General features: G+C 37.7%; 1 protein-coding gene across 3 annotated transcripts in view; it reads left to right on the forward strand.

Moving 5' to 3' along the window:
• LOC122808864 (protein S100-A1-like) overlaps positions 1-24,846 on the forward strand; it is a 202,763-nt gene extending 177,917 nt beyond the window's left edge. For 2 of the 3 annotated variants that reach the window (XM_044079964.1, XM_044079961.1), the window contains exons 2-3: positions 11,704-11,866; positions 24,511-24,846. In XM_044079964.1, the coding sequence (XP_043935899.1) occupies positions 11,729-11,866; positions 24,511-24,666 (294 nt within the window). In that variant the 5' untranslated portion in view covers positions 11,704-11,728 and the 3' untranslated portion in view covers positions 24,667-24,846. Of the gene's footprint in view, positions 1-11,476; positions 11,543-11,703; positions 11,867-24,510 lie in introns of all 3 variants that reach the window. The other variant, XM_044079962.1, reaches the window with a different exon arrangement.
• The last annotated feature ends 800 nt before the right edge of the window (positions 24,847-25,646 follow it).

Consider the following 25,646-nt stretch of genomic DNA (forward strand, 5'->3'; position numbering starts at 1 on the left):
AACACACTTCCCAGAACTCTAGTCATAAGATACTCCATTGTAAGATGTACTGATACCCTTCTAACCAGGCTGAACAAGGAGAAGATAACAGTTAGTTGCTTATCTGGAGCCAGGATCCACCAAATTATGCACACATTCAGGTCTTTACACCACAGGTACCAATATGATTCCATCATAGTCCATGTAGGTGTAAATGTCCTGAGACGTATCTCCCTGGACTATATGAAAAGAGACATTATTGATCTCTCTGACTATGTGTCTCAGGCTGGTATGAACCTAGCACTGAGCATGATATTACCTTTATCAAGAATGATGCCACAATACCAACAGAAGATGATTGATTTTAACAATTAACTGCGTTTCTGGTGCCATTCTAAGGGAATCCAGTATTTGTCAGCATAGAAAGACAGGGTTAACAAACCAGGAATGGTCTGCACCTGTCCCCTCTGGGCTTTTGAATACTGGCGAAAACTTTATCCTTCCCCATAGAGCTTTTTTAGGCAATGACAAATTGACAAACCTACCAATATAGTAAAATCAACTCAGCTGAACCTCAGGGTGTTACTGCTCAATGCCAGGATCCTAAATAAAAAGTTAAACTCCCTCCAAGCCCTCCTCACTCTAGAGAATACAGACATTTGTACAGTTACCAGGTTGTGGGTTAAAGCTGCAGATAGTACCCCAGCCGTGCAAGGTTTCACCTCCTTTCACACTTTTAGACCAGTAGCTGTACAGACAGGGACTAAAAGTGGAGGTGTCTCAATAGTTAGGTGACCAAGAACACTGCATCAATGGGCCCAGAGAATATCACAGGATGCCTTCTAAATAGCATGAAACATGACCTCTCAGAGCCTCTGCAATTACTATTTAACTGTAGCCTCCAAACAGGCTTCATGCCTCATGAATGGAGAAAGGCAACAATCATCCCTCTACACAAAGGTCGGCCATCTACAGACCCTACAAACTACAAACTACAGACCCATAAGTCTCACTAGTCTTATATGTAAAGCCATGGAAAGCATTATCATGCAGATGGCCAACAGAGATATAGTAAACCTCCACACACTGGACCCAACCCAGTTTGGTTTCATCAAGGGCAGATCATGCCTACTCAGCCTGGTGGAATTCTTTGAGAAGGTCAGCAAAGCAATGGATATGGGCAAAATCATTCACACTGCCTACCTTGACCTGGCCAGGGCATTTGACACAATTCCCCACTCAGGCATTGTTGACAAACTCAAAAGGTTAGGTACAAACCCGTATGTCACCCGATGGATAGCCAACCAGCTCACAAACAAGACCCAGGAAGTTAGATTTGAGGAGTCCACCTCTACAAAGAGGCCAGTTACAAGTGGAGCCCCTCAGACGTCAGTCCTTGGACTACTCCTTTTTGGCATTTACTTCTTAGAAGTCAAGGCCAATGTCAGTGGTCTCTGGCTGACTAAATTTACAGATGATTGCAAATTAGGAACTGTCATTGAATCTCACACTGACACAAATGTTCTACAGGAGGGGCTGACACAGACAAGCAACTGGTGTCAGAGTCATGGACTAAAACTAAATGCCAAGAAATGCATAATAGTATCCTTTGGGAAGTCATCCATCCCTGGTAACTATCATATTGACAACACCCCCTTAGAGTTGACCGAGTAGTCAGGGACTTAGAGACACACATAGATAGTAATCTAGCCTTTGATCACCACATGTCCACAGTGGTGAGGAAATCATTCTATGTTGCACAACTTATAACCAAACATATGGCATCTAAGTCTAAGGATTGTTCTACTTATTCGGCATTCATCAGACCAATCATTGAATATAATGCCCCCATTGGTATGTACCTAACCAAGTATATCCAACAGCTGGAACATCCACAGAGGTTCCTCACTAAAAGAATACAGGGCATAAGTAATATGTCCTATGTAGACTGCCTTAAGGCCCTATCCTTGTATTCTGTCTCTTACATGCTTTGGAGGGGAGATCTGTGCCTGGCATACAAGGCATTGTCAGACTCTACTCTGATGGACCTCCTGCATATTACACAAAGCAAACAATACCAGAATTACCCGTTCTAAAGACTTAAACTTTGCCTGTGATATAAATAAGACCTGCTGGAGAGACAGGTATGCATCCCAGAGACTACCCCATCAATGGAACAGGCTCCCCATCCAGGTGAGGCAAAGTTCCTCCCTAATCCAATTCAAGTGCAACTTGGACAACTGGATGGGAAACCAGAAATTCATCCCTGGTTTGGCACCTATGTCTCTAATGGAAACAAGTAACCTGTAAATGATTCATCTCCCAGGCCCATGCTTATACTTATCAAGGGTATCAGAACTTGTCAGTGATTTGGGATGCATGTCTAGGCTTAAAAAGTCCCTTGTGGTCATTAGCCTAGTAAACACCTATGAACCTATAAAATACATCAGTAACAAGCATACCTCTAGGTTGATTAAACAGGATGACGAGCTGGAGTTTCTCTACATGCAGGTCACCATAGATAAAATCTCATACCATATTTTAGCAAGTTATAGGTCACCCTCTATGTCCCAAGAAACTCATAGTGCATTCTTAAACCTAATGGAGACACTCACCATCCAACCTAACACCTTACTTATGGGACACTTTAGTTAGTCTTCTATAGACTGGGAATCCTACATGTCCCCAAATATGTAGGCACAGAGATTCCTGAACTTCATAAATACAAACACCCTTAACCAGTTAGCACATACACCCACTAGAGGTTCGAACATACTGGACATTGTACTCACAAATATGGAAGAATGCTGCACCACTCCCAATGTCACATCCCCACCATTAAGGTCTGACCATGTCTCCCTCAAAATCAAAATAAACTCAGTAACCCTTGTAAACCCAGTAACGGTTCTGAACTATTCCAGGGCAAACTACCCTTTATTAAGTGATAGTTTCTCCCTCCAAATCCAGAAAAAACAGCAGCCTATGCAGAATTGTTCACAGAAACTCCATACAACCATGTCAATGGCTGCATAGATGCTACTGTACCTACAAGAAGTAAGCCCAAAGCTAACTCCAAAAACAAATCGCTCTGGTGGCATCCCAGATTAAACAGGTTATTCAATGAAAGGAAAAAGATCATGGCTAGAATCCGGAAGTGTAACTTCCATAAAGATAAGAACTCTCTAATCAAAATAAACAGGCAGCTATGAGGGATAATTAAGTCCAATAAATCCAATTTTGAGTCAAGATAGCCTTCCAGGCAAAAGACAACCATAAGACCTTGTTCAGAGGCAGCACACAATAGTGTGCTAAACTAGTGGTTAATGGTGCCACATTCAATGAGACAGGTGATATAGTGAATCTGCTGGCTGACAGATTCAGTTCCAACATTACCCCCCCCCACACACACACACACACACTCACCCTCAGCCACCTCCTAAGAAATATCTTCAAACATAATCCCTCCAACTATAAATAGAGAAGATGGCCTGGCTACATTCACTAAGGCCAAGAACACAGCCTCAGTGGGCCCCAATAATAATTGTGTAAAACATGACCTATCAGGGCCACTGGAGTTACTATTTAACTATAGTCTTAAAACAGGCTTCATTCTACAAGAATGGAAAGCTGCAACAGTCATCTCTCTTCAGAAGGGCAGACCATCATCAGATACCTGAAATTACAGACATATTAGTCTGACTAGTCTTATATGGAAAGCCATGGAAAAAATTATCATGGAAATGATCAAGAAAGCTATAGGAAACCTTCAGACATTGGATCCATCTCAGTTTGGGTTTGTCAAAGGAAGGTCATGCCTACTGAACCAGGTGGACTTCTTTGAGAAGGTCAGCAAGACAATGGATGCCTACCTTGACCTGGCTAAGGCATTTGATACAAAACCCCACCCTGGTATTGTTAATAAAATAAAAGAATTAGATGTAAATCCCTATATAACATGTTGGATATCCAGCTGGCTCACAGATAGGACCCAGGAAGTTAGGATTGATGAAACCAGCTCCTCAAAGAGGCCAGTCACCAGGTGAGTCCCTCAAGGCTCTTTGTTGGTCCCACTCCTCTTTAGCATCTACTTCTCAGAAGTCAAGGCTAATGTTAAAGGCCTCCAGTTAACCAAGTTTGCAGATGATTGCAAACTGACAGCAGTTATACAATCCATAAAGGACACTAACATCTTACAAGAGGGTCTAACTCAGACAAATGACTGGTGTGAAAGCCATGGCTTAAAACTCAATGCAAAGAAATGTATTATAGTACCTTTTGGGAAGTTGACCACCCCAGGAAACTATGCCATTAATAAAACACCCCTAAGAGATGACCCACTAGTCAGGGACACATGCAGACAGTAGTGTGGTCTTTGATCAACATGTATCCAAGATAGTAAGGAAATCCTTCTATGTTGCTCAACTTATAACTAAGTGCAGGGCATTTAGGTCAAGGGAAGTCATTGTACCACTATATTCAGTCATCAGACCCCTTCATTAAGTATAATACCCTCTTCGGTATGTACCTGACCAGACACATGCAGCAACTGGAATATCCACAAAGGTTCCTTAGAAAAAAATACAGGGCATAAACATAATGTCCTATGTTGATCACCTCAAAGCTTAGTCTCTATACTAGGTCTCCTACAAAATGCTGAAGAAGACTGGTCCAATGACCATTTTTAGCCCTGCTATGTGTTATTAGGACAGTAGGAAGTTATGATCAGTACAGTAACGCTCTTTGTGAGCTTGGAATGGTATAGTACAGGTAGGCTGTACTTTTCTTGCTCCTGCCATCTCCTGTGAAACAAGTTATCAAGTTGTAGAAGTTAAAAAGTCATTATATATGACATACATGATATGGTTACACCTATTCAGAGGTACAGCACATTGGTCTCTGGCCACACTGCCATGTCCTATTGTAATTGTGTTGATGTAACAATACTAGAGTATTACTTATAGTCTGTGCTTAGTCCCTGTATGCATAGGTGTACTTTTGCACACCAGTAAGTTGCAATACTCTGATCTTTTGTGTGCCATGGTTCTGCCAAATGTGGCATCTTCTGCATAATGAGCATGCACAAGAGTCATTTCTGAATCATGCTCCAGACATTTCATGGACCACAGAGACTCCCTCACTGCTTCATTTTGGTGTGCTATAGTCCTTTCAGAATCTCACATGCAGAGTTTTACTCTAACAACTGTTGGTAACTAACCTAGGTGCTAACGCATGCTCCACTTGCTGGAACCCAAGTTGGAAACAGAACAAAGAACCAAAAAGAACACAACTTGGTCAATGCAAGAAATGACTGAGTTTAATACAAAAGAACAAATCGGTTAAGTGCTTTCATCCTGAAAAACTAAGGACCTTTTCAAAACTGATTACAAACTTAGAACAGCGTTTTTAATGTGAATTTAGGTCTGAGATTCCAATGTATTTATAATATCAGGATGACATATTTATGCTATGGTTTAATACTATTGATTCATTGGACAAGTTTTACATTTTTCCTATAATCACTCAATTGGCAAGTTTATTACATCTAGTACTCATAGGGACTTGATTCATTACAGTTTTCAATCTGCAATTTATAGAAATCCTACTTTTTTTACACCTTTTTAGATTATTCAAATTGCCACCCAATGAGACAAAAAAGAAATGTTGGGAAAGGGCAGATAATTATGGTATCGAGAATATTTTCCATGGACACTATTTTTTCAGATGAGAAAATAGGAATTACCCATTATATTTCATAGACACTATTACCAGTGAAGTTTTACAGCTTAGCATCACTAGATATCAACTGACTTTACTTGATCAGAATTTAGTGGTAAATATATCAGGGAAACCCAAAGTGAAAAATTCCTTTATTACTCCTTTTTCAGTTGATGCATTTAGGACTTATAATATTTTGGTCAACAACTGAGAGAAGACTTTTTCTCATAAGATTATGGGTTCTATATTATTTAATCGACCATCCAGATGTTCGAACACTAGAAGTTCGAACAAAGAAGTTCAAAAAATGAAAATGTCGAAGCCGCGGAAATACAAATTCTTTCCCAGGGAAAGAATTTGGTTGGCTGTTTCTGCGGCTTCTACATTTTCTCCACTGTGGTGCAAAAGTTACGGAACGGGTTAAGGTAAGTGTGCGAGTGTGACGGATGTTGGGGTTAGGGTGCAGGTAAGGTAAGTGTGTGATAGTGATGGAATTTAGGGTTAGGGTGCGGGTAAGGTAAGTGTGTGATAGTGACGGACTTTAGGGTTAGGGTGCAGGTAAGGTAAGTATGTGATAGTGATGGACGTTAGGGTTAGGGTTTGGGTTAAGTTTAGTGCATAGATAGTTGTGTATGTAAGATTTAGTGTAGGTTTATTAGATTTTTGGTGTGCTTGTGTTGTGTGTGTGTTTTTCAGAACAGCAAATTTTTTCCCTTGGAAAAAATTCGCTTTTCTGAGGTTTCGATGTTCTCACATTTCGAACTTCCAAGTTCGAACATATGGTGTTCGAAATTTTGGAAGTTCAGTTATCTGACATAGATCCAGATTAGATATATTAAACATAACTTGGAATTCTATCAAACTGAAAAAACATATAAAGGTAGTAAAATGACAAAATATGGCAACTGTGCTCAATATAAGTTTATCTGTGATACTACTAAAATTTCTATTTACAGATAAGATAAATCTATATCTTGTTGCAGTAGATGTGATTCCAACATTAACGCTGTAGTTTGTGTCATATTATGCTCAGTTTGCAATGTATTTTACATTGGAAAAACCAAGTGTTCACTCAGGAATACAATTTATGAACATATTACTGACATTAAAGACAATAATGTTAGTACTGTTTTATATAAAGATACTAGATCTTACAATGACTACAAGAAGTGGTTATTTTAAAGTATTGAGAGAATTACTCCCAGTCGGTATTTGGTACCACTGAAATTGGTTTCGGAGCATAAGAAAGCCATCTAGCAGTTACGTTTAAATGTCACAGTCTTTCCAGGTGTTAATGACAACATTTCAATACAACCTTTTTTAAAGTTAAAAGCGTTAACTATTAAAGAATGTAAATTTTCTAACATATTTATTGTTTTTAAAAGTTTGTAGATAGGTATCAACACAATCAGCTGAGTATATACTTTTATTATGACTTTTGAATGTTTAAGGCTGTTTAATTGTGTATAAGGTACAGGTTTTTTTATTGGATTTGAAATTTCATTGGATGTAAAATATGTCTTACGATTAGTGGATTTTAATACATAAGATTACCTGTTGTAATTCTGTAATCAGGTTTGAAAAAGTCCTTCATATTTCAGCTTGTTCTTTTTTTGTTCTGATTTGTTCTTTTGCATTAAATTCATTCATTTCTTGCATTGACCAGGTTGTGTTCTTTTTGGTTAACTAGACTAGGGGATTTAGGGTTTTGCAATGGCATACAAGGTATTAGATTACAAGGATGAATCTCACTATCCTGTTTATTTTAGTAGAGATCCTATCCTGACCTCCAGTCAGTGTATTTTTATAATAGGGGCATTTTGGGTGGCCACCCAGGGCCCATGAATTGAGGAGGCCCCATCAGGCTGCCATGCAACATAAGGAAGGGGCATTATCTTTTTCCTAACATTGTCTCTGCATACCTTATTGCCTCACTTCATGTGGAAGTGCTTCCACTCTGATTAAATAGAGAACAAACACTTTTATACAGCACCAAGTCTGACACCTGTTCAAAATTAGTTCAAAATATTCTAAAACATGCCATCCATACATTCTTTCACAGACTATGTGAACTGAAAAAATATTCTGATATTGTACAGCTATTATCCCACGCACATGGCAAGTTAGTTATTGTGTGTGCATGAGAAAACAGGAAGACATTTTTAATAAAATAGCATCTGCATGCACAAGACAACACAGTTAACATTTTTCTTCAGTGGTATAATAAATAAAAAGTATGAAACTAATATCTGCATTATTGACTGACAGTGTAATCCTTTGTGGATGAATGCAACTTACTGCCTTTTATTCTAATAATTTTGAAGTGTGGTCTTGGATTATAGCAACTTGTCATCTCTGACTTTGACTCATGTTTTGATCTGTCCTTCATAAAGTGTTTGGTTTTATGGAAAACCTTTGAGGATTGCAAACAATTTAGGGGGGTGGTCTGTGGATGAAAGCGATTTACCCTCAAAATCATATCCAGTGTATTATCAAGCATAAGGCTAGACTTTTTAATATAAATACTAATTATAATAAATTAAAACCTAAAACACTAACATCAACAAACTTTTCCTCTAATACAAACATATCAAAAATTATTAAAACCCATGGAACACTCTTAAATAGCATGTGCCGTATCTCAAATTTCCTTGACCCTTCAAACTTACATCATCCTTCCAGAATTTGAGTCTACTGCACTACACAACCCTCCCAGAACCTCAACTTTATCCCTAAAACTTCTCTCCTGCTATCTAACCCTAAATTCCCTGATTGCTTCTTAACCCAAAACTACCTTCTTTTACCCTAACCCTAAAATACTTTGATTGTTCTCTAACCTTAACCCCATCCCACACTTTTACTACTCCTTAAAGCTAAACTCACTGAGCAATACCCAACAGTAAAAATCCCTCCTTCTGCTTAACCTTAATGCTTCCTTCCCTAAACCTAAACTAACCTCCTACTCCCCAACACTAACTCTAACCCTACTTTGTAAGAATGACACATTCCCATTCACTTATACTGGCAACTACAAACAAGCACTCATTTTCAAATACAAAGTTCAACTATCAATGAAGTAGCATTTAAACATGCACAGCTTGACACAATGCTACAAAGCTTGCTGTTGACAAAAGCAGCTTCAATACAAGGAATATAATTTTATTTATAATGAAGAAATTACTGCTAACTAGATCACTTCATTAAAACAAATGATAGCCCATAAAATATTGCTGTCAGATGTAGAGAAAAACTACGTCAATATAGTGACACTGTGAACATTTTCATATATGTTTGTTTACAGAAAAGCTCACAGTGATAGCTGACTACAGACTGCTAAAAGTAATATTTAATACTTTAATTCAAAACCTCCACTTAGATGGTAATGATGATCACTGAGGTTCAGTCTTACTAATTCTATGTACAGTATAAGAGAGAAAAGTTAAACATAACTGACTGCATGTCCAGACATACCTCTCAATCTCTTAGTGCAAGCAATATGGACTACACCCAAAATAATGTGGGAAATGGCTCAAAATCAAGGACAGATTTTACATGTTGCGCTTGTAAACTCATAAACTTAGAAAGTTGCTAAAATAACAAATTTTGCTTTAGCTTGCATTTCTGAAGGATATAAAGTCTGAAGCTCATATGTCTGTCATTATATAATGACTTCAACCATATTTGCAAGAAAATCACATTTTATAAGGAACTCACCAAAATATGAGGCAAATATTTGGGCATTGTGTAAACATCTGGGTAGTTGAGATATATGTTTCCAGACCTCCAACAGTCAGAGTACAAAAGACAGAGTGACAAAATCAATTTTTCAAAGAAGTATGTGAACATGATAGTAGAATGTTCACTGCTAAGATAACTGATCCCTCCCCCACAAGAAATAGCAACATCGATAGAAAAGGATGCATAAATGCATTCTGTGTGGCTAACATATGACACAAGAAAAAAACTCAGATGAAGAGAGTATGAAAAGATGTGAGAAGTGTTGTTTCACCTGATAACAGTTATTTGATAAAGGAACATGACTGACTATCTTAAAAATTCTACAAAAAATGTATAGAAACTGGAGTATGTCTGGGAGTGATAGAAACAAAGTTAAATTTTAGCAAGATTTGAATTCGAGACCTGCTAAGATGATAGCTCTAGTTTGACATGGTTGTTATCTTTGACAGACTGATACCCTGCAATCCAGAGGTATTCATGATCACAAATGAGAATTACCAAAAGTACTCTAAAAACAAGGGCATATCTGTGATTATAATTTATGCACCAATCTACAACAGAGACTGTTTGACACAATGAATAAATGACTATTCCAGATTCTCTGTTATATATTCTGCATATTCTATGTCCATGGTATACGCCCTTTCTTGGAAATGCTTTTTCAGTATGTTTGTTGTACCAGCCAGTACTAAGGCTGATAATGGTCTGCCATTTAACAGCTCACAGTTCAATCAGTTCTGTGACAGCTAAGGAATAAGTCACAGAAGGGCGACTCCATTATGACCACAGGAAATTAAATGGTAGACAGACACATGGATAGTAAAGTCAGGATCATAAGGTCTGTATATATGGAAAGGATTCCATGAAGACAACAGTCATACAACATGTTTAGAGGGTACAGGATTTCCACACATCCAACAATGCGGGCAATATCAGCCAGTCTATTGTTTCAATGTGATATAAAGAACAAGAATCCATCTGTCGGTATACCAAGAAATTGATCAGATGAGGGTGTGACAAGAAAGATGTGATGGAACAAAAAGAAAAAAGAAAAGACATGCAGATTCAAAAATCAAAGCCAGGGAATTCACCCTCCAAAAAGAACAATGTCATCTGGCAAAATATATCATACAAAGCAAACATTCACCATTGTATAATCCTGACTCATCACCTGTGAAGGACACAAAAAGGTCCTTTGGTAATATAATGCTTTCTTTTACTAGGCATTTAAAGCTTCATTCTGATGATTTTGTTGATTTTTTTTTAACCTAAAACATTAGATGAGTTTTGCCTAGTAGCAGCTGTTCACCTGAAGATAATTCAAGACTGTGATAAACTTTTCCCAAAAGTCACAAAGCCCTATTAAGATACGTGCTTAACTAAAAGATAAGTCTGCAGTAAAATAAAATACTGCTTTTTAGGATGCTTAAGATATGGGACAAAAGACAACAGTGTGTATATAAAGTTGTAAATGACTAAAGATACTTAGTGTCATATAAAATACATTGACCATTTTCAGGATGCCAGAAAACATAGAAAATGTATGCAGAGCAGTTACGGAAGGCAATTTTGTTTTAATTCTAAGAGGTGTTTACATCATAGCTGTTTAAAAAAGGCTTCATAAGCCTTTTTACTGTAAGTAGAAATGTTCCTTTGAAATAAAAGTGGGTGAGCGATGTAACGTCCTGAAACTATGCCCTAACTGCAACATTTTCTTTCCCCAAAGGTTCCATCACTAGAGAATTAACCTCCCTGTGTACCTTTACAGCATATTTATTGTGTGTATAAGTAACACTTAAAGCTTTTCACTCCCTAAACATTAATAGAGTTATCATGCAGGTTTGTTTTTTTCTGCACTGTTGTAGAATAACGTTCAATTAACTTTTTTATGTGTTGTCTCATTTCAAAGGTAATAACAATTAATTTATTTGCAAAATGCAATGGGGCATTGTATCAAATATCAGTGTGAATTCCATGTTTGACAATTTAATTATTTATTATTGTTTATGCTGTTTGCTGATTGGATAAATGGACTGGTCCAAAGACCCTTTTCAGCCATGACACAGACAATCAGAAGGCAAGAATACAGAGTTTGAATTGACACTATAAGGTATACACTTAGTTTATATTTGATAAATATAGATAGATAGATAGATAGATAGATAGATAGATAGATAGATAGATAGATAGATATACTGTCTGATCCAAATCATTGAATACACTGCAATCTTAATAATGCTTCCCACCATGTTATTGTCTCCTGTATTCCAGGTAAAATAACAGAAAAAGGAGAAAAATGCCCTCTAAACTAGAGGACTGCATGCAGCAGCTAATCTCCATCTTCCACGAATATTCCGGCAAGGAAGGAGACAAGTACAAACTCAACAAAACAGAGCTGCGGGACCTGATAAATAATGAACTGGCTGACTACATTGTAAGCCTTTTGTTTCAGTTTTACCTTACCTTTTCTCTTACTTTTGGTACATAAGTAGTACTCACAACATGCTGTGGTTCTTTCAAAGGCACAGATGGCATCTTATTTAAATCAAAGCCACACCATTTTCATTGAAAAGTGTAACCTTGTAGGATTAAAGAAATAGCTCTTTTTCCTTGACAGGAAAAACTGCAAGGGTTAAACTTGACAGTTAATATTTCTGGAAATGCTTGGATCATTTAGGGAGTGTGAAAGATTTAATACTGAGAAAACTCCTTGCTGGATCCTATAATTGAATTATCCTCTCCACCACTCATCATTCAGCATCATATTCTGGAAGATCTCACTGCTGGGGATGAATGCATACCTATAATGATGCATTCTGCGATGTAACACATGAAATACATAAGTTATTTCACCACTCCGCCACCATGCTCATCATTATTTTATTTGTTTATTTATTTATTTATTTTTTATTTTGTCACTCACATAATTTAGATCTTGATCCTTGCAATCACTGGTAAAAAACATCCTGTGTTTGCATACTGTTTGTTTTATCTTAGATGAAAATTCCAAACACAAGAAGAATGGTAGGAGAAAGTTCCTTTTACAGCCACTAAGAGGGTCCCTCTTGATGTCCAGTGGGAGAGCTGGAAGGTTCCCCTTGTAATTTCTGAAAAACTGAATTGCAGTCCTTAGAAATATGAAACTGTTACTATGGATCTGAGGAAATATATACATCCTAAGTATGAGGTTATGGAATCTCGGGGTATTCTCCCCACTCTGACATGAAGTGACCTTGGATATTGTATATATTGTTAGTAAAGGGTACAAACCCCCCATTAGGAGGCTCAAGGAGGACCATCCCTGCAAACATGTCTCATGATTTGTTGTTTAAATTATCAAAGTGAACTTTATTTTTCACATTTGTGGGACTGGATGTATTGGGTCCTACAACTGAAATGGAATTTCACCTGACATACTACTTGGAGGAGTGTTTATGGCTGCTTTTGCTGCTGATTTCTAGAGGTATGTCACCATGTTTCCTCTCCAAGTGCATTTTCAAGGAATTGTGAGCTTCAAGGGAAGAGAAAATTACTGCTGCTCATGCTAGGTCTGCTTAAAATGTGCAACTGTTTTGTTTAGCAAGTGTTATCACTATTGTGGTATAGAGTTTTAAGCAGTTAGTAGCACAGCAGGTTGCATACTTGTGTCTTGATACAAAGGGCTGTAGCATCAACTCCCACAGCACGTGAATTTGTATTTTAAGGGTTGGGGTACTGCAGTCCTTAGTATGCCCTCCTTTGGATGAGATGCCTAGTAACTTCTTTTTCAGCTTGTCACCCATTCCTTATTGCAATATGCCAGCTTACCATTTCTTTTAATATAACACAGGCAATTTATTCTTCAAGGGCAATAGGCACTGATCGCGGTGGTGGTTCTGCGGTAGCGTTGTCATCTCACAGTAAGATGTTGTCCGGTTCGATTCTCAGCTAGAGCATCTTCTGCATGGAGACATGCGTGAATGGGCGTACCTTCGTTGAAGGTTGTGCGTCAGGGCTGGTAACTTGGCACGTAAAAATCAACTACCAATCATTAGCGGACCGGAGTTCAACTGTGGCGACCTCTAACTGGGAAAAGCCGTAAGACACAACAACAACCATTTCTTTTAATATAACACAGGCAATTTATTCTTCAAGGGCAATAGGCACTGAATTTGTAGCTGAAACACTGACATATAAGTTGTTTCATAGCAACAATCTCTTTATTAGTTTCAGATCTTTTTAATGTGGAATTATTCAGATGACTTACTTCTGCAGAGATCGTGCATATTGACCGATATTGGTGGATTGTAATGACAGAAGTTTGAGTGGCTTTTTATGGTTGAGATGTTCTGAACTGGGCAGTTTGTCATTACCGGTTCATATGTTTTGTTTCACTGCTTACTGGAAAAATGCTCAAAAATATAAATTTAAAACACACTCTAACAAGTGGTGTTGTATTATACAAGGGATATAATTCAATTATTACATATTATAATTAATACAATCAGGAAGGTGAATCACAGTACTTTTGCATGGTCCTAAAAATGTGTGCAAGAGGGCCTGTGATTTGAAAACAGCCCAAAGGTAAACTTAACCCCCCACTGCCCTGACACATTCTCTTTGAATGTGGGTTTCAATGCTGTTTCAGTGAATGTGAGCTTCAAAGGCAGAGAAGTTTTAATGGTAAGCCTGTTTTCATTGTAAGACTATTGTTTTGTTTAGCAAATGTCTCAGTGTTTGTGCTCTAAAATTTGAAATAAATGTTGTAAATTAAATCCAAATATCTTTACTCATTGTAGAAGTAAAGTATAAAAAGTATGCATACTGAGAGTTTTGAACAGTGTTTATGGCAACCGGGAAGAAATAGCCAAGTAATGGGACACTGGAATGGCTGCATGTCATGGGGGGTTTGTGGGGGGGGCTGCATGTTGGGGCACTGGGTTTGCATCCCCCTGCAAAAAATCCTGCGGACTTCCTTGCTCCCCACCCTCCAATTCTCATTACAATGTAGGTGCCATTACAGCACTTTAAAGAGTCAGCCCTGGTGGTGTAATGGTTCCCCACCTCCCCATATTAATGTTGATGCCATTATGGCACTTAAGTGTAAGCCCTGGTGTCTGGTGTCCCCCTGCCCCACACCCCCATTCTGCTATTCTGTGCCTTAGGGCACACTTCCCTGGTGTCCAGTGTATCCCCCAACTCTGTAGTAACACTGGTGCCAGTCATACCTCTCAAATGTCCAGATTTTTGCAGAATAACTGGATTTTTGCCTCATGTTTTTTGTCTGTTCCTTATAAAATTTGTGGTTTTCTAGCAAATCACTGGGATGATCTGAGGACTGAAGTCAGTAAATAATGACATATATTTCAGTTTTAGACTTCATATCCCTCAGAAAATGCATGTTAAAACAAACACTGTTAATCTAGCAACTTTTTAAGTTTATAAGAGCAATATTTAAAATCTGTCCCTATTTTTAGGCCTTTGTCCCTCCATTATGTCAAGCGTTGTCCAGATTACTTGCACTAGGAGGCCGAGAGGTATGGTACCAGTATGTCACTGCAGACTGTCTATACTCTGAAACCCCCCCCCTGTAGTAATGGTAGCTGGTACAGCACTTTTCCACATTATTATCTCTGGTGTATAGTGGTTCTCCCCACTTCCTGATCTCCATTTTGATGCTAGTGCCATTTTTTCACTTTTATAGCAAGCCCTGGTTCCCCCCATCATGTTCACATTCACAATTAAACATGGCCTCTTGGCCATGTTTGCTACAGAGATATGGTGGGGATGGCCATGTAGAATCTACATGGCCAAGCACTTTCTTGAATTGCTTAGCTATGTAGGTTGTTTGCTGGGGCAGTTTTGGGAAGACAGCACATGGTTAATTAGTAGTTGCCTCCCCCCCCCCCCAGACTGCTTTATTAGCATTCCATATAGCTGTGGGGCCAGCCCTTCATGGTGCTGCACATTCTACTGCTGGAGAACCATGCAGCACCATGTAGGGGTATTTCTGCAATGTGTACACAGGCACGTACTCATCAGGACTGTTTTATGAATTTAGCCCATTGTGTCCTTTTTTAAAAAGGGTTATCTGAAAAGCAACACCTTATGATACACAGATTTACAATAATACCTTTTAATCAGGAAGCAGGCAAGTATTGACATCAGTGCAGCAAAATCTGAATACATGTGCAAAACAATTCTGGATATATTTAACAGCAAACCATTTCCAAAAAAACACTACACACTTGCTTTCCCTTTTACATATTAAGGAGATAGGACACAATGCTTCATACACCTCCCTCCCACAATAATGCTTTTTTCCCCTTTCAGCAAACTGCTCCTCCATCGACCCCACTATATAAATAATGACAATACCCACCCTTCTATTTTAAAATCTGTCAGTAAAAACCAAGTGAGGAAACAAGTGTTATCCATTTACTCCAGTTATAACCTGCACAGTGCACTTTCGTATCATTACCTAGAAAATACTGAAACGAGGCAGTAATGTGTTATGTCAGCCCATTACTTTCATTGTCACTTTCTACATTAGTACTAATACTATGCTCTACAGCTTTAAACATGCTCTTATTATTCTTCTCCCAAAAAAATCTGGTGCGGTGCAATCATCACATGTTCAGCCATTACAAGCTTGTTCCCTTTTGCTAAAATATTAAACTATGAGTAAAGACTGGAATATATACTAAACTATGACATTCTCATACATAAGCAACATGTGTTTTTTTGCCCCATTGTCACCTTGTATAACCTCACTGACCACATTTTCTCAAACGTGGACACAGAGTCCAGGAGCAGTATTTTTAGATGGTTCAAATGAACATTTGAAAGCATCCATCACTCTATTCTCTTCAAAAACTAAATGACTGCAGTTTCTCCCCACAAATTTTGCTCTGGTACAAAGACTATCTCACTAACAGATCATTTACCATACATGGGGCTGGCCAGGACACTGTTACAGGGTGTACCTCAAGTGAGGTTCCTGAGAGATCAGTTTTGTTTCCTCTGCTTTTTTCATTATTCATAAATACCTTCCCATAAGATTTTAGCAATCTGAACTGCATCCTTTATGCCGATGCTGCAGTTTCCATCAGACTGGAAAAATCTTCACATGAAGCTTCAAGCACTTTACAAATTGATTTTGAATCCATTTCGAACTGGCTTACTACCAATCAGCTTACAGTAAACACCATGAAAACCACCACCATGCTGTTTGGCACTCTATAAAAGTTAAAACATTGTCACCCCCTCACTATTACTGACCCTACAAACATTGCTTTGCCTTACAATTCTTTTCCAAGGTGCCTTAGGATGCTTTTCAATCTTTGTCGTTCACGTCACACATTGAAATGCAGGTCAGTGAGATGCTTATACAGCTAAAACAGCTGGATATAATTGGCTTACTAGATCCCTAGACTACAGTATGGCTTGCCTATTACCACTTTCATCTCATCCATCAATACCTCAAAGCTACAGACAGCTGAAAAGAAAATGCTAAGGTTTCTACACCTGTCAAACAAGGTTGCAGGCGACATCTGACAGCATACATGACACATTTTGAATCACAAGAATATTTCCCCATGATAATCATTTTTATGATTAGTACGAAACAATTCCTTTTCATTATGTGCACATATGCTGTATGAATCACAGGGGTAGATACATGTGTGGTTAAAGCCAGAGAAGAGCAAATGCATAATACAACTTTAATTATGACTACATATAAAATGATCTCCTATATTTCAACTTCTGTTAGAAACAGATAAACAGAAGTACTACTGAGAATAATCTTATTTAATTTGACATTCTGTAGCAATTATTATAATAATTCTTTAAAACAGAAAAAAAACTTAAGTAACAAAAAAAGCAGGTTTGAATCTTTAACTTTCATACAAAACTTAAGATGCATATTAAACATTATTTATATCAAAAGAATCATCCCTATTAAAATTAGAAAATTGGTAATATGCCTGTTTTATTTCCTTCTCATACCCACTTTTACAAAAATAATTAATGCTATTTGCAGTTTTATCCAAAAGCCAGACATGCAGCTATATGCTTCCCAAACTCTAATAAACATCCCATAAGGCACAGTAGTAAAACACAAGGATGACAACTAGTACCTGGCAAAATCAGAAAATTTGTAAAATGCTTTCTGTCTTGTTCAAGCTATTCCTTGCCCAGTCCCCTGTGGGAAACAAAAATCAGGTGACATAAGCGGCTTCCTACTTCAGAAATGTCTGCCTTTTTCTTGGGAGTGTTCTGTGTGTGGCTAGGGAATTGTTTTTTCATGCTGGGGGGTTCTTTCAGTCCCTTTTCACTCTGAGTGGACAAGGGAATGTTCCCACAGCAACAGTGAGTACTTTACTCCTGGCCCAGGTGGCAGTCTTTTTGCTGCTCTAAGCATGGCTGGGTTCAGTGTTTTTGTTTAGTCTGTCATCTGCAGGCTTGGTCATTGTAATCTTAGGGTCTGTGATGTTTCCTTCCCAGACAACATCTCCATGTTGCAGATTTGGAGTCGGGACTTGTAGCCTTGGTATTCTACAGTAATCGACCTTATAGCTGCTCTGGGTCTGATTTTCTAGCTCCTTCTACCTGGATATTTTTTTTTCTGCTTGGGAATCAACCCAAATATATTACCCTTCAACATGGATCCTCATTGTTAAGCAAAACCGACACAGTTTTTTACCATATCAGTTTATCTATAAAGAAGACCCTCAGTGATATGCCAGCAGCCTCCTTCTTCTATCTACTGCAGGTAGGCATATCTTTCACTGGCCCTCTGGCAGTTAAAGTCCCTGTACGTCCGGCAAGTAGTACTTGTATATCATGTGTTAGCAATGTGATGACAAATATTCTCTGTTATTCATGATTTGAAGGAGGATGTCCACTGGTAGCAAAGAAGCAAAGTGGCAGGCAGGGAATAACCTTACTTATGCAGTCAAGTTACACCATGGTTGTGCTTCCATCCAAAAGCAAAGTCATTCCTCAGAAATATTCAGAACAGTGATTGGAGAGGAGAATATCCTAGACATTCAAGAAGGGTCTCTCTCTCTCTTTTTCAATTTCTCTAAATGTTTTGGGTTTCTAGTACCATGACCATGGACAATATCCAATGTAGATCAAATTATGTGGTTGGAAAATATCTCTAATTTATTCTATTCCAAATGAAAAATCCATATCATAAGAAATATATCAGACTCAAAAGGTCTGACCTCTGCAGAAAGATGACATCAGAATAGCAAAGTGTATCATACACACAGAATGTAACCTGAACCCTTCATTGAGGTAAACCACATAATTATGCTTTCATCTAATGATAGCTTCCTCATAGCCACTGACAGAATTTTAAAATATGTCAGAGTGGACAACTGATATCAATGCCCAAGTAGCAATTGGTAGCTGTAGTTGGTCTCAACTTTTGTGAATGTCAAGGTTTTCGCTTTTCATATAGAAATTTAATGACTAGCAGACACACTACTGTAGCATCACTGTGGAACTGCCACACACAACTCTTTAACACTGTGTGTTGAACTACGAATCTCTGAGTTGCCTTCTAAAGCTTTTTCTGTCAGCACCTTCACCCAGGCATAGTGTGCCATCTCCTGTATTTACCTGTTTATTTCTATTTGTTTACAGGGTAGTATAGTTGGGCAAAAAGCTCCTTGGCAGTGCACACCCTGGAGAAAAGCCCCATTGGAATACAGTTTATAATTTTATAATTGTATAATGAATATAAGACAATAGAAAATAAATTGTTCAGAATGGGAAAACATGCTGGTTTTGCAGATCATTAACATAAGACTGTAGATATATCATAAAGTACATTATTTCATATCAATATGTAGAGCCATCCTATATTACATTATTTAGACCACTGAACAATGGGTATCAAATAGGCTACTGCTACCATATGTGCATGTAACATAGTCAGTATTAGAGTAATATGGGATAGCTAAAGATGGTAGCAGAGAAAAGTCTGAAGTACAGTTTATTCAGGGGGAGGAGCTGCATTGACAGAGGTGGAAATCCAGCATGAAGATTTTCATTCTGAATTTGAAGAGATGTAGTTATCTAAGAGAGGGTGATATGTTATTCCACATCTTAGCAATGTAGTTGTTGCATGGGAAAATAAGCTTAAGTCCCTGAATGACTGCAACCCTTTATAAAAGTGGCAGGTGCTTCGCTTGTCTTACAATACCCAACCATAAATTCAAGTATAAGCAACTTTTACTGATCTCCCAATTTTTGCTTGCACCTGTACCAAATATCTCTCACTCATGTGCACCCATCTTATTACACTACAGTTCTGTATGTCTCATCAGCTCCATAGCATAGACAGATAAAGCCCTGACTACTGCCCAGATGAAACCTGGTTTACCTGATGGCCCGATGGGGGGCAAAGGGGGTTGAAGAATAATGAGGCAAAGCCGACTTGCCTCTCTTGGGGAGGGGAGAGTGGACATAGTGGGGTTGTGCCTAATATTTGCTCAATATGGAGACTGGAAGAAGCATGTGTGTGGGAGAGAGGGTCTGAGGTAGATGCATCACCATGAAAGTGAAGTAGATGGCTTCCCTCACAATTTCCTGTTACACATGCATATGCACTTATGAAACCAAGGACATCAGGTGTTTAGAGCTTAACTTGCTCAACTATCAAGTTAATGCAGTCACAGAGTACCTGAAACTGGCAAAGCTACGAGGTCCTTCATACATACCTTTCAACCTCTTAGAGCAAGAAATCTGGACAAAGCCATCCATAAAAGAGGGACAAAGGCCCAAAAATAGGGGCAATTTTTAAATATTGCTCTTACAAACTTAGAAAGTTGATAGAATAACAGGTTTTGCATTAGCATGGATTTTCTAAAGGGTATGAAGTCTGAAACTCAGATGACTCGTTATTTTCTAACTTCAACCTTTAATGATTTTCCAATAATTTGCCAGAAAACCACAATTTTATGAAAATCAGACCAAATATATGAGGCAAAAATCTGAACAGTCTGCAAAAATCTGTACAGTTGAGAGGTATGCCTTCATATCTGGAAAGATGATAAAGATGAAACCCACTGGCAAAGGGATGCATCTTGAACATGCAGACCCAATACAGAAAGGGGAAGTTAAGTGAGCAGTAGGACTTGAACTAAGTGGTGACAGGCCTGCTTAAGTCAGTCCTGCAATACAAAAAAAAAGTAAATAAATAAACAAAGGCTGTCAAAAAAAAAAAAATATATATATATATGTATATATATATATATATATATATATATACAGATCTATCCATAATAAACATACTGAAACATAATTGTTAATATAGCTTGCAAGGGATACTTTTCCTTGGATCTGCAAAAACTGCAAACTTTTGTTAGAAGAACTATGAAGTATCATAGAATGATGACTTGACAGAAGTCAGCAAGAGTTGCTGTTGGTAATATACTATACCATACTCAAATTTTCAGTCAGAGAATTGTTATGGGATGTGCTAAACGTTACTTATGCACAAATTTAATCTCAGTTTAAGACATGCATTGTCATCTATCTCCAAAGAGCAACCTGGTTAATAAATATGCAATTTCCTTTGTTCTACTTTAAAGCTCATTGGGATATAGTCTATAAAGAGAATGAAGTTCCATTTTCAAAGGAATATATATTTGACATTTTTATTCATTGCCTTTTCTTTAAGGGTACAGACGTGTCCCTTATGTTTTGGCAGTTCTGAAATAAATAGTCTGTGCTCACAGAGACTGCCTATGGGACCTGTTTTAAACCAAGCCTGATGTCCATAAACATTAACTGTTTCAGGTATCTGGAAGGTGTGCTTGAGCTGGAGGGAAGTCTGAATGGGAAGTTCAAAGCTAGAATCAGAGGAATTGCAGCAAACTGGCACAAACTAGCATCAAGATCCCACTTCATCAGTACCCTTTTGTATGAATGAGTAATTACGAAATAATTTCTTCCTTTTCAATCCAGGTTTGAATGGTCAAACCTGGAGTAAATGTATGGTTTCCCATCCAGCTGTCCAGGTTACATTTTAAGAAGGTTAAGCAGCTATTTTGCTTAACAGCTAAGTGAAGTCTATTCCATAGGAGGGAGCTTCTTTGAGACAGGTACTGGTCTCTCCAGAAGGCCCTGTTTATATTACGGTGAAATGTTATTTCTTTCAAGTATGTGTTTATGGTGCCATTCTTTTTGCAAATGTGCAAGAGGTCACTTAGGGCTGGATCATTTGCAGGTTTTGTAGACAAAGCAAAGGTCCCTCCTCAAATGTCTGTAGGAAACAGAGATGAAAGTGCTTTATGGTGGTCTGCACAGCACATGAAAGCCATTCACTCTATTTTCTTTACAAGGAAATACTGAGTTTTCTTTTCAAGTTAAGTTATATGTTTGAATGAATACATACTGAAAGAGGCATTATATTCCATTATCAGTCTGCTATCTAGAAAATATACCTCTGGTAATTAGCCTAGATTGCTAGAAGGACTTCCTAACCATGGTAGACACATGGTGGTCAAAGGATAGTTTATTGCCTAAGAAAGTGCTGAAGTCCCTAGTAACTGTGTGCATTTTCAAGTAGGTGTTATTTATATAATAGGTGCATGAGTGCATGTGTTTACCAAAGGGCACAGTGCTACATTTCTTAGCAATTAAATTCAGGCAATGATCCTAGCACCATTTAGTTGCATATATTAGGCCCTTCTGGAGAACCTGGGAGTCAGGTGGAGAGTTTATCATGGTTCTGAGTCTGTAATCATCTGCAAATGTGGTGAGCCACAGGCCCCTGGTATCAGCTTTGACATCAGACAAGCAAACACCTAACAGGAGTGGCCCCAGACACAAAACTTGAGGGACCTCAATAAAATGATGAAATAGGATATTCCCTTAATTAACCAATACTTTTAAAAGTTAACCAAGTCTTAGCTGGTGAAGAAGTTAGAAAGACATTATTTCAGATAGACTTTGATGAGCTTGATTACACTGGATGTTACATCAATAGGCATGTGCTTTCTGGATATGTCTCTGGAATATTTTTGTGGATCAGGATGATATAGTTTTTCTAGTTTTCAATATTTTGACCATTTTTTATGAACTAAGAAATCACTTTGACCCTCCCACACACTTCTTCATAGTACAGTAGTACAGAATATTGTTTTTATTTTGTTCACAATGCCACACCTACGTAAACACACTAGCTCTCTAAATTGTCCGTAGTATGCATACTATAATAGTGTAGTGAATCATGCTGCAAGGAATACTACTTTATCTATATTATTCAGTAGCTACAACCATGATTGTGTTATGTATGGCAGACAAAACAAATAACAAAAAAGATAAGATGGTGATGGTTGGTTGGTTGCCACTGCCAGTGTTGTAAAATGTATTATAGATATAATACAACACTCGTGGTAATTTGTTGTATTGGGCTATATTTTAGCTAGCTGAAAGGTTTGCAAATACTTTTTTTTATTTTATGAAAGTTTTCCTGTACAACAATAGTGCACTAATGAGAACTATTAGCAATGTTTATTTTTTAACATCACCTATATCAGGGCTTTTGTTTGAGCTGGTACACTTTTTTTAACTTCAGGATGCTTTTGTGGACTGACTAGTGTTGCCGAACTTTGGTTTTCAATCATCTAATAGCTCTGTAGTTGGAGTTCTGTTTATTTACTTTGCATATCACTTAGCAGGTGACTTCAGTATCAAGCTGACTACTGCAGCGGGTGCCTGTTTTCAGAGTATCTCTAGACTGTCATGCAATCCTTGTCCTCTGATTTTGCATCTCGCACATAAGGGAGGAACTGTAATGCATAATGAGAGTCAAATGTCATTTTTTTAGTCTAGTTCATATCTTGCCTTCCTGCTGTTATTGCCATCAAACTTGTACTTAGTCAATCATTTGAGAATTTTCTTGAGTGATATTTTTCCTGTCTTTGGCTTTTTTCTACTGTCTCACTTATGGTGCCCTGAAATTTTTTGGCAAGAGCATCCAATATCATGATAGTTCCTCTTGGATATGTACTGGGAATAAGAGCCTAATATCAGTGTATTCAAAATGTTATTTCCACTTTATACTTTTTTTTTTTTTTTGCAGTTTTTTCTTCCCATTGTCTGTCAATCATCAGCCCCTCCCAGGCAATCAGACCATATGTGCCCAACATAAGACCTTGATTGTGCAGGATCATGGTACAGTGGGGACTGGGGTTTTGCTCCTTTCCACACTGAAGTGCAATCTTGGAGTTTGTATATAGAATTAGCAGTGGGGTGTGAGGGGTGCAGGGAGACTTGAACCCTGCAAAAAGGCAGATGTTGTGAGGGTTTTTTTTCCAACTTTCCAGGCTTTCAGTGTTCCTGGTTCAATCTTTTGACATTTGTTCTTGTGAGCTTTCGTCCTTCTGATGGGGACCCATAATAAATATATATATATATATATATATATATATATATATAGAGAGAGAGAGAGAGAGAGACACACAGACACACACACACACACACACACACACACACACACACACACACACACACACACACACACACACACACACACTGGTGAAACCATAGTCTTACTGTATAATAGCATGTTTGTAACATATTTATAATCTGTATAGAAATATTCTTCTTTGGCCATAGCTAAAAACAGTTTCTGTCCAGCTGGAATATCGAAGTTAACAAATACAAACAAACAAATAAATGAAAATAATTCAGTCATGTCATCATACCTCTCAACTTCTTATTGCAAGAAATCTTGACAAAGCCTAAAATAATGGGGGACAAAGACTAAAAATAGGGACAGACTTTAAATATAGCTCTTAGAAAGTTGTTAGAATAATATAATTTGTGTTGGTATGCATTTTCTCGAAGATATGAAGTCTGAAACTCAAATGTATGTCATTCTTTAGTGACTTCAAATCCTTACTGATTTGTCAGGAAAACACAAATTTTATGGGGAACAGACAAAAAAATCTAAACATTGTGCAAATATCTGGACAGTTGAGAGGTATGAATGTCATGTATGGTCTTGATATAACAGTCTCTTGAAAACAACTTTTTCTAATAGCTTTATGTATTTTTGTTCCTTTCCCTTAGGAGAAGAGAGACTGCTCAATGGTAGAAAGAATTCTTAATGACCTTGACAATGACTGTGACGGTGAAGTTGACTTCAATGAGTTTGTGGTTCTTGTGGCAGCCCTGACCATTGCATGCAATGAATTCTTTCAAGGTTATCAGAATAAAAGTGAATGAAAACTGTTGAAAAAATGTACAAAAGCGAGAATCAGTTCTGTAGTAGAAGTATACACATAAGGGATAGTTTGTTTATTTACTTGTTTATTTGCTTTCATAAAGAATGATGAAACTGTACAACAAAAAACAGAGAAGAATTCAACCTGTAATAAAATACATATAAACCTGTATGGAAGTTTACCTGCAAGTCTTAGAAGTATTATTTGTCGTTTTAAAATTGGCTTCCAGAGTATTGTATTGTCTTGGTATATAGCTTGCTTTGTGAAATCCTTCTATGTAATCATATGTTTTACGTTTTTCAGTCATGTATAGAAATGCAACTTTTCAGATTTCATGTCGCTAGGAAGTAAAGTTATGTAATAAAAATAACATGTGGCTGAATATTAACAGTGAAGGAAAATAGCAAATGAACCAAGCTAGATTGGTAAAAGGAATATCTCATACTTGCAGAAGGGGAAGAGAACAGTTATTAAAGTACTTATCGAATAGTACACGTCTAAAATAAGTAATACATTCTAGAAACAAGAGAGATGGGTAACAAATACTGTTGGGAATGTAAAGCAATATTCAGTCAATTCTCTGCCTGTGGTACACTCTGAGTCTACTGTTCTTACATCACCATAAACAGGACAGGCTTTTCAACTCCATTTCCCTGATACCACAGTAGCACTTATGAGTAGGTGTAAACTATCAACAGAAGATCAGTTCAGAAACGTGGATCTCAGTAAAAAACTATAAAACAAAATTACTAAATTAACCCAAAGAAGAAAGCATTCTAAATGAGAACTTCTTAGCACAGTAGAGGGATGGATACAGACATGAAAGAAAAAGATTTCATCTGTAACCTACAACTACCTGAAGGTCTTCTGTAATAGTCCATACCATTGTATAACTGTACTGTCTTCTTGAAGACATTATTTTGCATCATGACACAAAACAGGGTGGAATTAATAACAGAGTCTGCTTTATACCCAGGATAA

This window comes from Protopterus annectens, chromosome 8.part0, assembly GCF_019279795.1.
Source record: "Protopterus annectens isolate FY-2018-M chromosome 8.part0, PAN1.0, whole genome shotgun sequence".
Taxonomy (NCBI): domain Eukaryota; kingdom Metazoa; phylum Chordata; order Ceratodontiformes; family Protopteridae; genus Protopterus; species Protopterus annectens.